This window comes from Zootoca vivipara, chromosome 3, assembly GCF_965207765.1.
Source record: "Zootoca vivipara chromosome 3, rZooViv2.hap1.1, whole genome shotgun sequence".
Classification (NCBI taxonomy): domain Eukaryota; kingdom Metazoa; phylum Chordata; class Lepidosauria; order Squamata; family Lacertidae; genus Zootoca; species Zootoca vivipara.
In genome coordinates, this window is record NC_142586.1 from 93,927,663 (window position 1) to 93,944,457 (window position 16,795).

At 44.7% G+C, this 16,795-nt stretch overlaps 1 protein-coding gene across 2 annotated transcripts in view; it reads right to left on the minus strand.

Annotated features, from left to right (window-relative positions):
- SMYD2 (SET and MYND domain containing 2) overlaps positions 1-14,914 on the minus strand; it is a 38,834-nt gene extending 23,920 nt beyond the window's left edge. Inside the window, exons 1-2 of one of the 2 annotated variants that reach the window (XM_035111316.3) lie at positions 14,292-14,914; positions 7,307-7,370 (exon numbers count right to left, since the gene is read on the minus strand). In XM_035111316.3, the coding sequence (XP_034967207.1) occupies positions 7,307-7,370; positions 14,292-14,473 (246 nt within the window). In that variant the 5' untranslated portion in view covers positions 14,474-14,914. The remainder of the gene's footprint in view (positions 1-7,306; positions 7,371-14,291) is intronic. The other variant, XM_088666701.1, reaches the window with a different exon arrangement.
- Positions 14,915-16,795: the final 1,881 nt, after the last annotated feature.

Below are 16,795 nucleotides of genomic sequence, written 5' to 3' on the forward strand. Positions count from 1 at the left end.
ATGGATCAATGGTCTGGCTCCATATAAGGCAGCTTCCTAAGAGCTTGTCCTTCTGAAATAAATGCTATCTAAGCACCTGCATCTGTGGGGTAGGCCACAACAGTCAGACTGAGCTATCTAACAACAATGACCAGGCATTGTTGAAGTCACTGTATTAAGTTCTTTATACCTAGAGTATTCTGGACATAACAAACACAAAAATTAAATGGGCAAATTTTGGAAATACCAAGAACTGTCAAGAAATGAGCATAAGAGCCAAGGAAGAGCCTTTTTGGACTAGGCCAAGCCCTACGTGAAGTCCAGCATTCAGTTTCCCAACAGCAAATGGATGGTGGCCATTCAGAAACCTGATTGTGTGGAAAAATCGCCACTTAAATTTGCCAAATAAGCAATCAGAATAAAGCTGTTTGTGTGTGTGTGTGTGTCTGTCTGTCTGACTGACTGAAAAGGGCTTTATTTCATGGTCACAATATCTGACACTGACCAGAAAATAAGTTGTCAAGTAGCAGCTTAGATTCTTCACTAAACAATTAACTTTTTGGTACATGAGAGGTAGAAAATCACATTCTGCACTTGGGTTTGTGCCACCAAAAAGAGAAAAAGAAAAAGAAAGAAATGTTAAGGAAGATACAAAATTGACAATGCCAATATGTCCTTCCAACGTTCCGTCCTGACCCTTTGATTCTTTAAGCATAGTTAATTAAAATTTTTCCTCAGGCAGAATCCGACTGAGTTATGTGAACTAGTAAGGTGGTTAAAGGGACAAGATATGGCTGAATTGTGCAAAACAAGATAAAAGCCAGGAATATTGCAGAAGAGGGGAGCAGTGTCTGAGTAATACCTGGCATGGAAACACTGTGACAGCGGCCTTTTTAGTGATCACAGCAGGACCGCGTTTAACATTCTTTTCCACAATTTTTCTAAGCCGTTTGACTGGTAGCGGGCAGCATTGTTCTAGCCAACTCCCCAGTGTTGTATTAACGATACTATAGGTTCAAGGGGGTGGGGGGGCTATGCAGACAATATTTCTCTCTGATTTAAGGACAGAATGAGAAAATGACTGAAAAAGCAAGTTTGCTAGGGCACCTGCTTTTATAAAAATCAAAGCGGAAGCATGAGCTACCTCCACTGGGTTCTTCAAAATGGCTTCCGTCACCTACGGATGTGCCAGAAGCCTATAGGATTCTAATACAATAACAAAAGTCCCCGAAAGCCAATACTTTGAATGAGGCTGGGGGGGGAGAGATAATCTCCCACAGATGGCCTCAAAACTAGCCTAAGTGTTCTAGGCATGTCCACATGGAGGTAGTAAGTCAAGGGGGAAAGGTCAAAGGGGCAGGGGAAGATTTCTAGAATGAATGAGCAAAATTCTCACTTAAAAAACCCCCCACTCATGTAATTTTCGTAATTTTCGTATTCTTCTTTTCACAAACTGCACTGATGTCAAAACACAGTTGGAGAACCTAACATCCTTGATTCCACGTAACAGAGCCAAGGACAGTATTTGTAAAACTGGTGCTCTCAAGTGTGAAAAATTAGACTCAATCAACCCTTGACATTATCTAAAAAGCAGAATTGTGGCCCAGGGGAGGGAAGGTGAATTTATATTTCTGATTACCATTCTCCTTATTTCTGTCTGTTTAGTTGTTCAAAATTAGGTTGGCAACATAGCTTTGCAGCCCTGAGGATAAGAAGAATGCCATGCATACAGAAAGGTGTGATTCTCGCCTCTCCCAAAGGTTTGTTCACACTGCATTCCCCCCCCCCCCCCAAGTTTCCCTAAGAGTTGATTTCCACATTATACCTGAGCTTTCACATGTCACATATTACGCATGTTCAGGGCTCATTCCTGTGTTATCTGAGTCCAGAAAAAAACCAGTTTGCTCTCCCCTTAACCTGGAAAACTCATGGGAGTAAATCTGGGGCTGTATACCAGCATACAGTTTTTTTGTTTGCCATTTGCATGGGTGGCTCATAAGGGAACAGAAGCACAGAAGCACATCACACTCACTGATGTGGATGAAATTTAGCAAATCAGTCAAAAAGCCACATAACACAGCAGGTTCTACAGCATGAAAGGAACATCAGAAAAGGAACCACAGAACCAGCAATACAATCAGGAAAACTAGTGCAAGATTCCCCACATCTGAATGCGCCCTTACTTATTCACCACAACTGAACCCACAGCAGGTGTGGGAAACCTGGGTCCGTGTGACGCTGCTGAACTACAACTCCCATCATCTTTGGCCATTGGCCATGCCTGCTGGCAAGGTTTTTTATGCAACTGGATGCAAAATGTAGTGTTGAGGGGAAACTGTGCAGCTGAAAAACATGCCATTGGAAAATAGGGGAGGTGGGTCAGATACCTCAGGAACACCAGGCACACAAATTATATAATGTGCTCTGCTTCAATACATAAACTGCCCAAACCATATTTAAACAAACCACCTTTCTGAGCAGAACCTCCTCCTCTTCACCTTCATCTCCGGGCAGGTGATGCTTTGTCACATCCTTGCAAACACACTTAAAGTACTCTGAGTGTGTGTGCGTGTGCATGTGCATGCCTAAGGCAGGTTCATAAGTGAATTACCATGTATAGTAGATAAGAAATGCTCACTGCTATGGAGAAACCATCACTAGTACAGTGGTACCTCATTTTCAAGCATCTTGGAAGCCAAACATTTCTGTTTTCAGACGCCGAAAACCCGGAAGTAAATGCTTCCGTTTTCGAATGTGCATGGGAAGTCAAATGGCTTCTGCTGCGTTTTTCCCCAGTTTTCTCCACTGAAACTGCAGACTGCTCTTTGCGCCTCGGTTTTCTAACATCTCGGAAGCCGAACGGTCTTCTGGAATGTATTACGTTTGGAAACCGAAGTACCACTGTATAAGCAAGGAGCTAAGCAGGCTTTGTGTTCATTTGGAGCTCTCTCTTTTTTTTGGTGTGGGATGTCTGAAAAGGAGTTTGCAGAGTTGGAAAACCTGCTTTAAACCTCCCTACCAAGCTTGCTGAGGCTGATGGGAGTTGAGGTGCAACAGCATCTACAGGTTTTCCGTCCCTGATCTACAGGATTGGCCTGTCGTTTAAAAGCTTTCGTACAAGGTCCATCAATATTATGAGGCTTTAATACGTGATTATTTACTTGTCCATTTTTTTTATAAAAAAAAGGTAAGTCATACCCTGGGGTCTTTTTATTTGCCACACAAAGGCACAATCATTTTAGTAAACGGCAAGGCCAGGAAACAAATTCACTGAATGCTTCTATTATCACTTCTGAATATTTTGATTCTCTTTAAAAACAAAGAACAAAAACTACCCACATTATCTGTCAAGATGGCCTCTTGAGGAAGTTAACAGGCATATTAGTGGAAGCACAAAATGGTTGGAAAAGAAGGGAGGGGAACCTTTCCCCCCCTTTCGTTATGTTTCCTTTTCTTTTGAGAGCTTCTTCAAACATTGAAAGAGAAAAAAGACAAGTAAAGGGCTGAATCCACTATAATTAGCTAACCTCAACTTATTAAGAATTGAATAGATGTGTTTTACAGTAGGAAAAAACAGCCCATGTCGCCAAGACTTAGTTCATCATATCTACACTTGTAAAATGCTGCCATCTCAAAGTACTTATCTACAGTGCTGTTAATAGCCAGTTTCTGAGGAGGAATAAAAAGAGGGTGGCACTAGGTCTAATGCTCCTTTGACCCAGAATTTATTGTTACTATTTTAGTTAAATAGCTGTGCGTGTTATCTGAATTGAATTGGGGTTGTTACCCAGCTTTGATCCGCCAATTGTGAAAGGCAGAATGGAACCAATTAGCTATCAAGCTAGTTCTCCTATGAAGACCACCACGATGCAAATGAAAAATAAAAGAAAGCTCAACCAAAATGAACAAGGGGGTGGGAAAAGTTGCAGCATTTGGGACGTTTTAGTTTAAAGAAAAGGGATGCGGGTGGCGCTGTGGTCTAAACCACAGAGCCTAGGGCTTTGCTGATCAGAAGGTCGGTGGTTCAAATCCCCGCAACGGGTTGAGCTCCCTTTGCTCAGTCCCTGCTGCTGCCAACCTAGCAGTTTGAAAGTACGTCAAATTGCAAGTAGATAAATACTGTAGGTACCGCTCCGGCGGGAAGGTAAATGGCGTTTCTGTGCGCTGCTCTAGTTCCCCAGAAGCAGCTTAGTCATGCTGGCCACATGACCCGGAAGCTGTCTGCAGACAAACGCCGGCTCCCTCGGCCAGTAAAGTGAGATAAGCGCCGTAACCCCAGAGTAGTCCGTGACTGGACCTAACAGTCAGGGGTCCCTTTACCTTTTACCTAGTTTAGAGTAAAGGTAAGGGTTGTCTGTGTAATGTGAAGAAAACCAAAGCAAGGAGCATTCCTTTTCATGGAGGTACAAAAGGGAAACATCTCCTATACAACAGAGTCCTACAAGTTCAATATCAAGGCCCCAATGCCCTTCTCGGCTGCAAGACAGAATTGCTGAGCCACTAAAAAAACACAAAAAAACCACCACCACCCAAAGTCTTTGAAGAAGATAAAGATGAAATGTGATACAGATTGTCTGTGCAGCACGTACAGTCAGCAGAGACTAGGTTCTAAGGAACGTAATGCTTGAAGGTAACTTTGAAAAAGAATTCGGTGTTGGCAATGTTCTTACAGTGCTTTGGAAGGAGCCCCCAAATTCTGAAGAGAAGCATTCTACTAAGTGAGGAGCAAAAAAAAGAAAAAACCCGTAAGCATTTCATACAGTGTGATGAAAAAGACATGATCAACACTGGTATGTTCAAAATATAAAGATGAAGTCTCTTGAAGTCGTATTGAATAAAGCATCACATCGCACATGATGACCCGAAGGAAGGGCTTTATGAAATCATTATATAATTGCACATCTTAAGACCTGAATATAAATCTCAACTCTCCTGCAACTTTTTAATGTCCAGAGGGCCTGATAGAAGAACCCTTCATTCTTGGAAGGCTGGTTTGTTACAACTGCCTTGCAGGCACCGTGGGAAGCGCTCACCTTGAGCAGGCAAGCGCAGGAAAGTAGGACAGTCTGTAACTTGGGGTTTGGGAATGTATGGCCCAGAACTCCAACTCCCATCATCTCTGACCACTGGGCCATGTTGGCTGGAGCGGATGGGAGTTCACAGCATTGGGGATAGCCACACATTTTCCAGCTAGAGCAAGTCCTGAGGGCCAGAAGGAATGACCTGGAGGGCCACATTTGGCCAGTGGATATGAGGTTCTTTCTCCACTCCTGAATATCAACTTCCTCTCTCCCATTCTCCTCCCATAGCTGCCAAGTTATCCCTTTTTTAAAGGGATTTTCCCTTATGCTGAATAGGCTTCCTCGCGAGAAAAGGGAAAACTTGGCAGCTATGTCTCCTCCCGTTCTCTTAAAATGACTAATTATTTGGGTCAGCTAGTGAAATTGATAGACAGCACAATCAGGACACACACACACATGCACACACGCACACACAAAAAAAAAATTAAGGAGAGAGGAGCATGCCTACTTTGCTAAAACTAGCTGATTGTGACCATAGTGTCAGGACTTGGCAATATGGCTTCCAAGTACTCATGAAGAGGCTGGTGAAATCAGTCACAATGCATATTTCTGCATTGAAAGCAAAGGGGCAAATAAGCAGGAAATATGTATGTCAAGGCCAATGTATCTATAGTGGGGAAAACAGCAGCAGGAAAAAAAGGGGGGTGATATATTCTGAGCACAGAATATGATTTCAGCTCTTTGTTTTGTTTCAAATGGGTAATTTTAAAGATGATGCCACCTGCCATTTTTGCACCAAAAAGACAGGATGAAAAATGCCATATTAGTCATAAATATTCAATTTGGTGCCATAATGGGGGGGGGGGAGAGTTGGAAAAAATAAAATATGACTAACTGTTCACATGACAACCCTTCTGAGGTAGAGAGAGCACAATCAAGTAACCTGTGCAACCTTTTCATATAGCGACACCTTCCAACAACCAGCTTACCTCCTGGTGATGTTTCTAACCTCATAAATGGCTGTGTGGGTTAGCTCAGGGGTGGAGAGCTTCAAGTCTGAGGCTCCAATGTGGCCCCGCAGGCATCTTTATCTGACTCCTGGGACTCCGCCCTCCTGAGCCACGCCCCTCGCCTGCCTTGCCTCACAGCCCTCTTGAGAGTTTTCGCCTGCCTGGAATGTGTCCTTGAATGCTTGAGAATCACTGTTGCTTGTGCAGAAGGGTGTGTGTGCAGAAACTATACTACCGTACAAAGAAAAAGTAAAATGAAGTGTTTTTGCTGGGCTTGAATGTGTCCTTGATCTGAGATAATGCCTCTTTGCTTGCCTAGATGTAGAGTAGAGGTGTGTGGGAGCATCCAGACAAAGAAGTTTACTTTGCAAAAGTAGCATTTACATCCATTGTTTAGACCTCTTTTGCCTCTTGCCCTGCCCGCTAGTAGCATGCCCTCCCTACCCACCAGATGTTTGCGTAAAAAGGAGTATATCCCTCGATCTGAAAAAAGGTCCTCACCCCTGAATTAGCTCAGAGGACTAGAACACCAATCACACACTTCAGAAATGGCAAATGCAACCCTTGGGTTTTTATTAATGATCCCAGGTAGGGAAGTGCCAGAGTAGCAAAGGAAAGAAACACTTAGTAAGGTTAGAGGCCTTTGCTTTTGTGCATTAAAGTTTTACCTCCAGTAACTGTTAATTACTCTAAATGAGTCTACTTGCAGCTTCCTTTGCCCCTGTAATGAATGCATATGACTAACCAAAGTGAAAGCACAGTTGGTTTCTAAGCACACTATTATTATTAGAAGCAGCAGCGGTGACTGTACATTTGTAAACAGATTCTTTCCCTTCCCCGCAAAAGCTAAATCCAGCCTTTATTTCTGATTGCTCAGCTAGGCACAAGCTTCCTCACCAGCTTAGTGAAATAATGTTAAGCCATCTGGTATGTTTAAAGCAGGCAGAAGCTTCTGAAGCAATTAGGGCCATGTAGCAGTCTACTAATCTAATGGTTCAGCGATACTATGACCCAGCACAGATGATCCTCTGTGACTCATTATGGCAATTTCAAAATTCCTAGAATTATTCAGGCCACGACTGATTCCACAGTGGCACCGACCCTCGGTAGCAAACTCCTTTCCTGCCAACGCAGCCTCTCTCAGCTAAGAACTCATTTGAATCCATAAATCCTTGCTATTTACCTATTGTAAACTGCCCCAGACATTTTAAAAGATTTAAGGAAGGTATGAAAACATTTGGAATAAAATAGCAGCAATGCCTTTTTTTTGCCCATCACGCTTTCTGTGACACTCACCTGGCATTCTACGTTGCAGTAAAAAGCCTGCTTGCATCTTCCACACCTGGACAAGCCTTCTTTCCTTAAAAGGAGACAATGCACACAATTGTCATGCCTTTCTGGTGACAATCATTTAATAAAAATACCATAATCATTAGCATTCCAGCACGCAGAAGCTGACCTGGTCAATAGGCATGGGACCCATATGGTCACTGAATCACAGAATTGTAGAGTCGGAAGGGACCACAAGGGCCATCTAGTCCAACCCCTTGCAATGCAGGAATCTTTTGCTCAACGTGGGGCTCGAACCCATGACCCTGAGACTAAGAGTCTCATGCTCTACCAACTGAGCTATCATGCAAGATCTCAGATGGCATCTTATAACTGTTCTTAAACTGGGGGGTGGGCTAGGGAAAGGAATTATCCTGTAAGCCGGAGGGGGGGGGAGGATTCAATTATATCCACTTCTAAATATGAAAAAGTGGTTCTGCGTGCACCAGCCTTTTCCTCTCCTCTTCGAGCATGAGTTTGTCAAGCTATCATATAAAAAGAAAGAGTTATCCCCGGAGTTCACAGCTATCACTTTAATTGCATCGTGCACACTGCAAATGACTGAATCTAACAGGCATGATGATATAATTTGCTTCTTGGCAAATAAAAGTAATATACTTTGTTTAATCTGCTAATTTGCAGAGAAACTCAAAGGCTCCCTTTTTTGTGTCTATTTAATACTGGGGTGTGCTTACATAAAAGAAAACAATTGTAACAATCCCAGTCCCTGAAGCCGTAAATGCTAGAGAAAGTTATTTAACATGCTGAGTTTTCTGCAACCAAGGCACTAAATTGGCAGCCCTCTTTCTGAGCACGGTTTTCTATATGATGGATAAACTGTGAAGCTGTTGCTGTTTTTTATAAACGTCATCTTCCTTTGGGACACTTCTACACAGTGGTTGCAGGTGGAAGTTCTCGAGCCTAGTTCCAGAGCACGCTGCATTGCAGCAAACCTACTGTGCTATATACTGCAGTGCAACACATTACACCACAGCCAAGCAACCTCCTAGATACTGTATATTTATGAAACAATGCTCCCTCTCTCCACAAGCATCTCAACTTAAACTTAAGATATTGTAGCAAGACAGCTGTTAGGCTACTGCAGGTTGGACTATCGCTATGAGTTTGCCTTAAAAGCAGTGTCCGGGCACAGTCTGGGATTTCACAGAAGGGTACAGTCGTGCCTTGGTTTTCAAACAGCTTAGTTCCCGAACGTTTTGGCTCCCGAACGCCACAACCTCGGAAGTGACTGTTCCGGTTTGTGAACCCTTTTTGGAAGCTGAAGGTCCGACGGGGCTTCAGTGGCTACTGATTGGCTGCAGGTGGAATCTTCTTTCTTGTAGTTTGAATCCATTGCTCCATGTCCGCTTCTCTGGAGCAGCAGAAAACAACCTTTCTCCCTCCTCTATATGGCATCCTTTAATATATTTGAACATGGCTATCATGTACCTTTAACCTTCTCTTCTCCAGGCTAAACATGAACAGCTTCCCGCAGCCAATCAGAAGCTGCAATTTGGTTTTTGAACGTTTTGGAAGAGAATGGATTCCATTTGACTTCCAAGGTACGACTGTACTGTATTAATAACATTTCTTAATAGTCCTGCTGGAAAGTTCTGAATGACAATGCCATCAAGGTTTGGCAGGTGCCTTGATCATACTGTCCCTTTCAGCAAGCCTACCCATGACATGCATTTTAATATAATGTAAATTTTAAAACCGATGATTCAATTTTTATATTTTTTTAGGCCAACTAGTTTTTAACATCTGGTTTTACTGGTGAGTTTAAGGTGTGTGTTTTTCTGTAATTTGCCTAGAGGCATTTTTATATCTTGTTAACAAATAAAGAAAATGAAGACTAAAGGTTGAAAAGCATCTTGGGGAAGTGTGTAACAATTTTGTTGTTCTGGGGATCATAATTACAGTACAATGGAATAAAAAAGGAAAAAAGAAAAGAAGGCTTGGGGCAAACGGTCAAGGAGAGTGAGCCAGGTGCATATGAATAAAGAGCAGTTTGGAAGCAAAAAGAGATATGGAGGCAGAGTTAGCTAAAGACTGAAAAGAATACTGGAGTACACAGTCGATCCAAGAGACATGATAGTTTTATGCCTGGTAAGTGTGCCATTTTGTAAACACAAGAAGAGCCTGATGGATCAGGCCAAAGGCCCATCTAATCTAGCCCAGCATCCTGTTCTAGCGGTGGCCAACCAGATGCCTATAGAAAGTGTTGGCATTTTCACCCCTCCCATTGCAAGAATCGCCTGATCTTTTGTTTTACTTTCATGTCATGAGAAAGGAGGGGGTGGAAGCTGCTCTTTGGTTCTTCCGTCTCTGGTACTAAAAGTTTTTCGCTCTTATCTGTGTAGAGATAAAATGGCTGCATGAGAGCTGCTCTTCTCATGCATGTCTGTGGTGATTTGTAGTGACTGTTAGAAATAAATTAGGTATGCTTCAAAACCTCCACAGCTTTGCTTCTGTTTTACTCTGCTGAGTTTTGGTGCTCACAATGAGCAGATGTGAGTCCACTGCACCAGGAACTGTTCTCTGGGAATGCTGTGTCTATGTTCCTGTGATCGGAAGGTCAATGAAGGTGCTCCAGTCGCCTAGCCCATGCACGCACTTAAGACGTGGGCTGAACAGCATAGCTGCCAAGTTATCCCTTTTTTAAAGGGAAATTCCATTATGCTGAATAGGCTTCCTCGTGAGAAAAGGGAAAACTTGGCAGCTATGCTGAACAGGGCGTACTAACAGAAAGTCCCATGGAGGAACAGCAGTCTCCCCATTTGGGATTGCCAGCAATTGATGTTCAGGGATATTACTGCCTAGCTAACTACACTCTACTACTTCCTTATGCTGGTAATGGAATTATTAGAACTTAGAATTATTAGATGTTAGAAAACCACCAGAAGTCCTCAGTGTCCTCTTCTCCAAAGAAACCCAAGCCCAGGTAAGCACTGTCCCCTGAACCTTCTTGCCTCTTGGGGAACTTTCTAACAATATTAATTGGTTTTTTTGGGAGGGGCATGTTTGTTGTTGTTGTTTAGTCGTTTAGTCGTGTCCGACTCTTCGTGACCCCATGGACCATAGCATGCCAGGCACTCCTGTCTTGCACTGCCTCCCGCAGTTTGGTCAAACTCATGTCCGTAGCTTCGAGAACACTGTCCAACCATCTCATCCTCTGTTGTCCCCTTCTCCTTGTGCCCTCAATCTTTCCCAACATCAGGGTCTTTTCCAGGGAGTCTTCTCTTCTCATGAGGTGGCCAAAGTATTGGAGCCTCAGCTTCACGATCTGTCCTTCCAGTGAGCAGGGGCATGTTACATTATTATTAAAACCATCAAATAATTACAACATGAGAGAAAAGCTCATGTTCTTTTCGTCAAGAGCTCTAAGGCCAACCCCCTCCCACCTCTCACATTGAAAACTGGCGGTTAAATGAAGCATATATGTTCTTATAGACATGAGTCAAACTGATAATTCTCCAGCAAATACCTTGCAATTTGTACATTATTTATAGCAAGAAAATGCAGCCAACACTAGTCCTAGTCAGAGAAGACCCAGTGAAAACAATGGCCATGAGTAACTTAGGTTCATTAACATGCCTCTACTCTGACTTTACCTTATTTGGCTACAATCCAACAAAGACTAATAAGGGATCCTAAGGGATCTAGTCCACACACACACACATGGCCGCAAATGAATAGTTTTTGATGTACTAAAGGCATCTCATCTTTGATGAAGAAGTAAATAGCCTGGAAAGCCTTTTGGACATAAGTGAGTCATAGTGAGTCTTGGGTCAACAAACTGCACCTCTACCTCCACTGCAGCTGCAGGAAGATCAGGCACTTTCACTTCTAATTTAGGCTAACCATAGTTTGTAATGCCATCAGAATCGACACAAACACTGGTTCAACTTAACAAGGGTTAGTGGAAAGACAACTTCAAGCCATAGTCTACTAAACTAGTCTACTAAATAGTCTACTAAACTAGGTTCCCCACCCTACCAGCCACAGTTAAGATTTCTGCCAGCCACAGTTAGGAGTTTGGACAATGCACTAAACTACAGTTAATCTAAAACAGAAGGTGAAGTTTCCAATCTCCTCCTCATGGTTGCACTGGAGGAAGAGAGGGGAAGGGGCGAGTACATAAGCCCGAGGCTCACGTCAATATTTTGATATTATATGCAACGTTGCCTCCATTGGTAATAGGAAAGAACCATGAACTATTCCATATATAGATAAAGTACGTAATAATAATGCTCCTAAAGTGTTTAGGGGTCAAAATAACAAGTTTATATATGAATATTTTATTATTTTTATTATTTTATTTCGCAGTTCTTTTTCTATTTATACTGTGTCTGCAAAACTCCCATATTGAGGGCAGGACTGGTGTTATTTTGGTACAGCACCCAGCCATTTCAAGTATTTTATAAACAAGATAATAAAATATCACATTATGTAGCCCATGACAATAGCTTAACAAAATACTTTTGAGGATACTGTGTGCCAATTTATCGTTCGATACAGTTAACTCCTCCATAAGATGCATGTTTATTGGGGGCAACATTTGTATTCAGTCATATATTTTGTCACCACTTAACCACTACCCTAGATAGAAAAGATATGTGATATCTAATAGAAAGAGAATGTACTAGTTAAAGTTATCAAACTTTTGACAGGCAGAAAGAAAGGAAAGGGTCAAATCCATTTGATTCCACTCCCGAAATCCAGAGGTTAAGAATATGAAGTAGAACATAAATATCAATCTACCATTTTATGACAATAGCCATGATACCATTCCATGGCAAATATACAAACATTGCATCTGATTAGCATAGCTTTTGTCTAGCAAAACCATAGGCCAGGGGTGGCCAACTCCCAAGTGTTGAGCTTTCTTTAGGAAGGAGGGAGGCCCATTTTGGGGGGGTTCGGGTCAAAGTTGTTGAGTTTTTTCAGGGAGGAGGTAAAATGTTGAGCTTTTTATAGGGGAGCCACAGTTGTTCAGTTTCTTTGGGGGGGACCCAATGATCTACTAGTGATCTACCGCAGACGTCCAGTGATCTACCGGTAGATCACGATATACCTGTTGGACATGCCTGCCATAGGCACAGGGAATTCTACCTAGGAGCATGTTAATGCTGTAAGAGATTTGATGATCAGACCCTCATTCAGGGAGCTCTTAAGCACAATTTGGAAGGGAATCTAAAGATTTTCCCCAATAGATAAATAGGTAACTACATACTGTATGGGGCAGCTACATACTCCAGAATTGCTCCATATTCCTGCACTGCAGGGGGTTGGGCTGCATGATCCTCAGGGTCCCTTTCAACTCTATGATTCGATGATTTGGATGGAGGGCATGAAGTTGGTATATGAAATGAATCAAGTTTGCAGCTCTTATGATTACACGATTGCTCTTGAAAGCATGTGAGCAATCCCTGATGAAATCTGATAAGCTAGAGATGTGGTTGAATTGGAGCTGGCACGTGTCTTCATCCACCCCATGATTGGCAAAACCAGAATAATTTATGCAAAGTAACAAACAAAAAAGGGAGTGAGATTAGGATAGCTCAGTTGGTAGAGCATGAGACTCTTAGTCTCAGGATCGTAGGTTCAAGTCCCACATTGGGTGAAAGATTTCAGCATTGCAAGGGGTTGAACTAGATGACCCTTCCAACTCTACAATTCTATGAAAAAGGGCAGAATTGTACTTTCTTCTCTCTCTTTTTTGCCTAATTTATACAGATGGCAGAATCTGTTTTCTTGGTGCCAAATTTAGAGTGCCTGAGCATAGAATGGTATTCCATTTAAGCTTACACAGCCACACGACCCATCAGAAGACATGAGTAACAGACTCTCTAAAACGAAATATGATGCTCCTAATTCTGCCCTCTATAAAGTGAACATTATAACACAATTCTGATATTACCTTTAGCATTAAATGATTAGGGATCCTCAGGACATTGAACCATAGACTCATAGAACTTGATTTCAGTGGGCTTAGTTAGGCCTATCTAAATCTAACTACAGTACCTAAGCTCAGGCTAACTACATCAAAAGATCTTAATTCAACTAACTTTACCAAATTAAATGCGCTACTGCCTGATAATCCTTTCTCTACTCCTTTACTGTCCAGAGATGTTGCAATTTTGTTTGTTATTCGCTGACAGCTCAAACTACAAAGAAAGAGGGGTGCATCATGCTCTTTCTGAGGGAGAGTTGAGGATATAGGCACAGCTTCCTTTGAATCACAGCTTTGTTCTGGACCTCATTTTTAGCCCTGGATCCAGCTGTTGACATCGACACCCCCTGAACACGTGTAAAGCCTCCTCTAATCCCACGCACCCACCCACCCCACTTTCGAGTTCCCTGGGAGACAGCTGAAGGGCAGCCAGAAATCCAGCAGGTGCAACGGGTTTTCGAGACAGTAAGAAGAGACCCTCCTCTCCACCTGCGGATTTGCTGCCTCTTTGTTTAGTCGTTTAGTCGTGTCCGACTCTTCGTGACCCCATGGACCATAGCACGCCAGGCTGCCTCTTAGGCTACTGTTAAGCTACGCAGCAGTCAGAATGACATGTCGGGATGCGGGAGAGGGCGCCCCATGTGGGGCTGAGGCAGGAGGCTGTTGCATGTGAGAGAGGGCCGAGGAAGCAAGCAGGCAGGCAGGCAGGCCCGCCGGAGGACCGCCGGCCCTGCTTCCTCCCGCGCGCGCCCGGCCTCCTCCAGCAGCCGCCCGGGAAGGGCCTTCCCTTCCGCAGAGAAGCGCGCCCTGGACCGCCGGTGCTAGGACCCGCGGGGAATTCGCGGGCGCCGCCAAGGCGAGCGCCTGCCCCCTTGCTTTTCGTGCCTCCAGCTCGGCCTCCTCCTCCTCCCTTCCGCCGGCAGGGGACGGGCGAGCGGCGAAGGGCAGCGGCCGGGCAGGCAGGCAGGCAGTATAGGCCGGTCGGCCGAGAAGTACCTGGCGAAGCAGAACTCGCAGTGGTTGCCCCTCTCGTTGACGGTCAGCACGCACGTGAAGGCCGGGCACGAGAAGAGCAGCTCCCCGACGGCGAAGCGGCGAAGCGCCCGCAGCCCCCGGCCTTTGCCGGGGCTCTGGAAACGCTCCAGCGCCGGAGACTCGGAACTCCTCGCCGAGCTCATGGCTCCTCTCTGCCAGGCGCTGCTGCTGCCGCTGCCGCCTCCTTCTTGGCACAAGCCCCGTCGTGGCGGCGGCCTGTGCCGTGGCTATTAATGGCGCGCAGCAGCAGCCACCCGCAGCGCCCGGCCCCGGCCAGCCAGAGCTCGCAGCACATACATGGGCATGGGCAGCGGGAGCAGCAGCAGCAGCACTGGCGGCCGCGGCCGGCTCCCTGGGAAAAGCGCGCCGGGAGCCCGCTGGGTCCTAGAGGCAACGCGGGCCTGGCTGGCCGCGCGGCACCCCGGGTACGCGCCCCGGAGGTGAGGGGTGGCGGGCCCTGGCGCTGGAGGCTTTCGGTTGGACGGGAAGCCGAATCCCTTCGGGTACCCCCTTCTCACGGTCTTTCGTTTGACGTTGAGGGGTTAAGAACTCTTCTCTCTCTGTGTTTAAGTTGCTTCATGGCTATCAAAGTTAACCTGTATATCATTGCATTTGGCACGTTTTCCAATTCTAATTACACTCCTTACAAAATGACTCAAAATTTAAATAAACATAGGTAGAAAATGTCCCATTACAAGTCTTTGGTCAACTCTGCTAGTGATGTTAATTGCTTACAATAATCTTTCAAATATCATATACATTTACTCCAGTCCTTTTGGAATACATACTTGATCATGCTGGTTTCGGATATTTCCTGTCAGTTTCTCCAGTTCTGCAAAGTCCATCATCTTCATCTGCCACTCTTCTTTCGTTGGTACTTCTTGTTTCCATTTTTGGGCTGAAAGAATTCTTTTAGCACACAACCATTCTAAAAGCTAAAACCAGTGCTATTTTTCTAGAAAAAGAGGTGCCAGAGGAGCTCACTATGAACTACTTCTCTTAGACTAGCAATGACACTCACCTGAGATGAGATGAGATGAGCTCCTGATCTGGAGATGAGCTCCCTGGCTAAAACTTTTTTTAAAAAAAACCTGGCTAAAACTTAACCCACCCACCCCCCAGCTATGTGGTATAAAATGAAAGGTCTTTAAATTCCAGTCCTAATCATGTTTTGCCCAGAAACAGGCGCACCCCAGTGGGGAATGTTGTTGGCATCCATCTGTCTCAAGAGACAATGGAGTGCACCTCCGAGGGTGAAGCCCAACCGCTGCAATGGCAACACTGAAGTGACCTCCCCAGGGCGCAAGCCAGGCAGGGCCGTCTTAAGGGTATCCAACGCCGTGGTGCAAAATCCCTCCAGCCCCCCCCCGCTTGCTAGGCGCCGTTGGAACGGTGGCTAGCAAGCCTGCTGTTGCGAGGGGATGTGGCGGGAACAGCGCACCGAAAGGAGCCCCTTCGGGCACTGCTCCCGCCGTCCTGAACATGAGCAGCGCGTGGGGCTGCTGGGCGCTCCAGCCCAGCACCCCTTATGGGGAGGCGCCCTGGCGCACTGCGCCACTAAGCTAAATGGAAAGGACGGCCCTGAAGCCAGGGTTGTGTGTATGGAGGTCCTGGGCTGCCCAGATGACAAGACCCCCCCCCTCAACTTCCTTGATATGGTCCAAAGATAAGCAGAGCAATACATTTGGCACCAACTTGGCTGTAGGAGTTGCCAGAAGGAGGCGTACAAGGCATCATCTAACTGTCCACTCTGGATTTGTTTGTAGAGTTTACGCCTTGGCCTTTTCTTTTCCCAAAGAGATCCTGCAAGACAGAGGAGACTCAAGACACAAGAGCTTATCAAATGTAGTCATTTCTGGCTACTGCCAAGTGTCCATGGACTACAGCTTCCATCGCCCCTGACCATGGGGTGCACTGGGAGTTTGATTCCAACAAATGGAATCAAATTTCCCAAGCCAAAACGCATCCAGCACAATACATTTTACTAGTATTGCATCTGCAATTTCTTGTTATATGCTAAGGCAATGTGGACATGCTCTTTAGAACCTAAGATTTTAATCAAGTTGAAGGGTTTTTTTTAATGATATATTCCCAGGAGATAAATGTGAAACATGAATCACAGAAAAAAATCTTAACATGTTAGAAACCCTTCATGGCTATAAGCAGAGGGCATTCTACACCTGCAGTCTGTAGCCTGGAGGCATGAGAAGAAAGATTTGCTAAATAAGTACTGCTGAAGTATGACACACTAAGGGCACAGCTCAAGATCATTGACTCGTCTTCCTTTCATTAATGCAGAAGGAAGGTTTGCAAACTTTATCAGAGTGAAGACGGAAACTGTTCCAGCTTCTGTCAAGTGTCACAATGGGCCAATTCACGAAACATCCCACCTGTAGCCATAGGCTTCCCCCCCTCGCTTTTGGCCCTGGTTGTGATGTGTATGTGGCAAACCTGGGTTGCCTGAA